Genomic DNA, 2,018 nt, shown 5'->3' on the forward strand with positions numbered 1-2,018 from the left:
CCTGGCCAACATGGTGAAACCCCATCTCTACTAAATACAAAAATTAGCTGGGTGTGGTGGTGGGTGCCTGTAATCCCGGCTACTTACGAGGCTGAGACGGAAAAATTGCTTGAACCCAGGAGGCGGAGCTTGCAGTGAGCCGAGATCATGCCACTGCACTCCAGCCTGGGTGACAGAGCGAGACTCCATCTTAAAAAAAAAAAAGAAAATGGACTTGGGCAAGCCCATTGCCTGCACCGGACCTCAGTGTCACAACCGAGAAAATGGGCCGGCAGCGTCCCCCGCTGCGGATCCTAAAGAACGCACACGCAGATCCCGAGGGTCAGGCCTTCCTAATGAGGGATTCGGCTGAGGCCCTGAGCTGGAGCTGTGGAGGGGAAGATGGGGAGTCGCTGCCATGCACACTGTGCTCAGGAGCTGTGGGGAAACTGAGGCATGGAGCTGAATACTGAGGGACTGGAATGTGGTACAGCCACAGCCACAGGCGAACGGGGTGGGTGGCGGGACTTTCTGTGGGCGCTGACAGGGCGGGTCTGCCAGAGCTCCCCTTTACGTCTGCTCGGAATAAAAACCACTTCATGCCAAAAACATTCATTACCACAGCCTGGCTCTGCATCCGGGAGTCCATAACCCAGCCCCCTCCTCCCTCAGACCCAGGAGTCCAGGCCCCAGTCCCTCCTCCCTCAGACCCAGGGGTCCAGGCCCCCAGCCCCCTCCTCCCTCAGACCCGGGGGTCCAGGCTCCCAGTCCTCTCCTCCCTTAGACCTGGGAGTCCAGGCCCCCGGCCCCTCCTCCCTCAGACCCGGGAGTCCAGGCCCCCAGTCCCCTTCTACCTCAGACTGGGGATCAGGCCCGCACCCCGGGAAAGTGAGACGCCCAGTGCTGGGTTCCTGCAGCACCTTTGCCTCTGGGCAGGACTCTGAGTCGGGAAACCCGGCCTCTGGAAGCCTTGGCATGGTGAGGATTCTCCACGCCCCGCTGCATGCCCTGCCACAGCGCATCAAGGAACCTGGGCGGAAGCGACGTGTTTATTCTCAGGGTCGCGGGTGCGGGGGCTCAGAGGCCTGGCCAGGGTTGGGGCTGGGGCTGGAGTTGGGTCTAGTTTCAGGCTCCAGGCTGTTGGGCTCAAGGCTGGGCTTGGGCTTAGGATTGGGGCTGGGCTCAGGGTCCGGGCTGGCGTCTTCCTCCGGGTCTTCATCCCAGGGGAAGGTCGGCATCCCCCGCATCTGCTTGCGGTAGACACGATCGAAGGCTTCACTCTGGGCCACCGTGAAGTGGTTCTTCCAGTCACCGCAGACCCCTGGAGGGGAGGGCGCACCAGGGGGTGAGGAGCCTCTGGGGAGCACTGAGCCCCTACCTCCAACATTCCAGCACCCTCTTTACCCCTCCCGGCCTTTGGCGAGGTGTTCCCTTTGCCAGAAACACCGTCCTCCCCACCCTCCACATTGCCCCCTTTGTGTCCTATGGTGACAGAGTCTTGGCCTGTCACCTGGCACCGTTCTCACCTCCGCCCTCACTGCCTCTGCTACTGCAGGCTTCCTGTCAGTCCTCCCCTTTATCCCGGACCCTTTAAGTCTCTGCCTAGAACCTCTGTCTCCAACCCCGAATTCCTGCCCACCTTACAGCTTGTGTCACCTCCTCTGCGACCAGTCCCAAACCTCCCCGGCTAGAACAAGTCCTCCTGTCTCAATGCCCCCACAACACTCCGTGCTGCAGCCATTACTGCTGGGACATGGAAGGGACCCCCTTCTGCAGGCACTGTGCTCAGGGCTGGCAACCAATTTGCTGACTGGCGCAGCAAGCAAGCCTCAGGAACCCTCCAACCCTCAGTTTTCTTTTTTTTTTTTCTTTTTGAGATGGAGTCTCGCTTTGTCGCCCAGGCTGGAGTACAGTGGTGTGATCACGGCTCACTGCAACCTCCTATTCAAGTGATTCTCCTGCCTCAGCCTCCCGAGTAACTGGGATTACAGGCGTGCACCACCACACCCAGCTAATTTTTATATTTTTAGTAGAGATGG

At 59.8% G+C, this 2,018-nt stretch overlaps 1 protein-coding gene across 1 annotated transcript in view; it reads right to left on the reverse strand.

Annotated features, from left to right (window-relative positions):
• Nucleotides 1–1,010: 1,010 nt before the first annotated feature.
• The window catches only part of SULT2B1 (sulfotransferase family, cytosolic, 2B, member 1), a 68,291-nt gene continuing 67,283 nt past the window's right edge, over nt 1,011–2,018 (reverse strand). The window contains exon 7 of the mRNA XM_011979369.1: nt 1,011–1,300. Coding sequence (XP_011834759.1) covers nt 1,035–1,300 — 266 coding nt within the window. The 3' untranslated portion in view covers nt 1,011–1,034. The remainder of the gene's footprint in view (nt 1,301–2,018) is intronic.

The sequence above is a fragment of the Mandrillus leucophaeus genome, unplaced genomic scaffold (assembly GCF_000951045.1).
Source record: "Mandrillus leucophaeus isolate KB7577 unplaced genomic scaffold, Mleu.le_1.0 Scaffold200, whole genome shotgun sequence".
NCBI classification, from domain to species: domain Eukaryota; kingdom Metazoa; phylum Chordata; class Mammalia; order Primates; family Cercopithecidae; genus Mandrillus; species Mandrillus leucophaeus.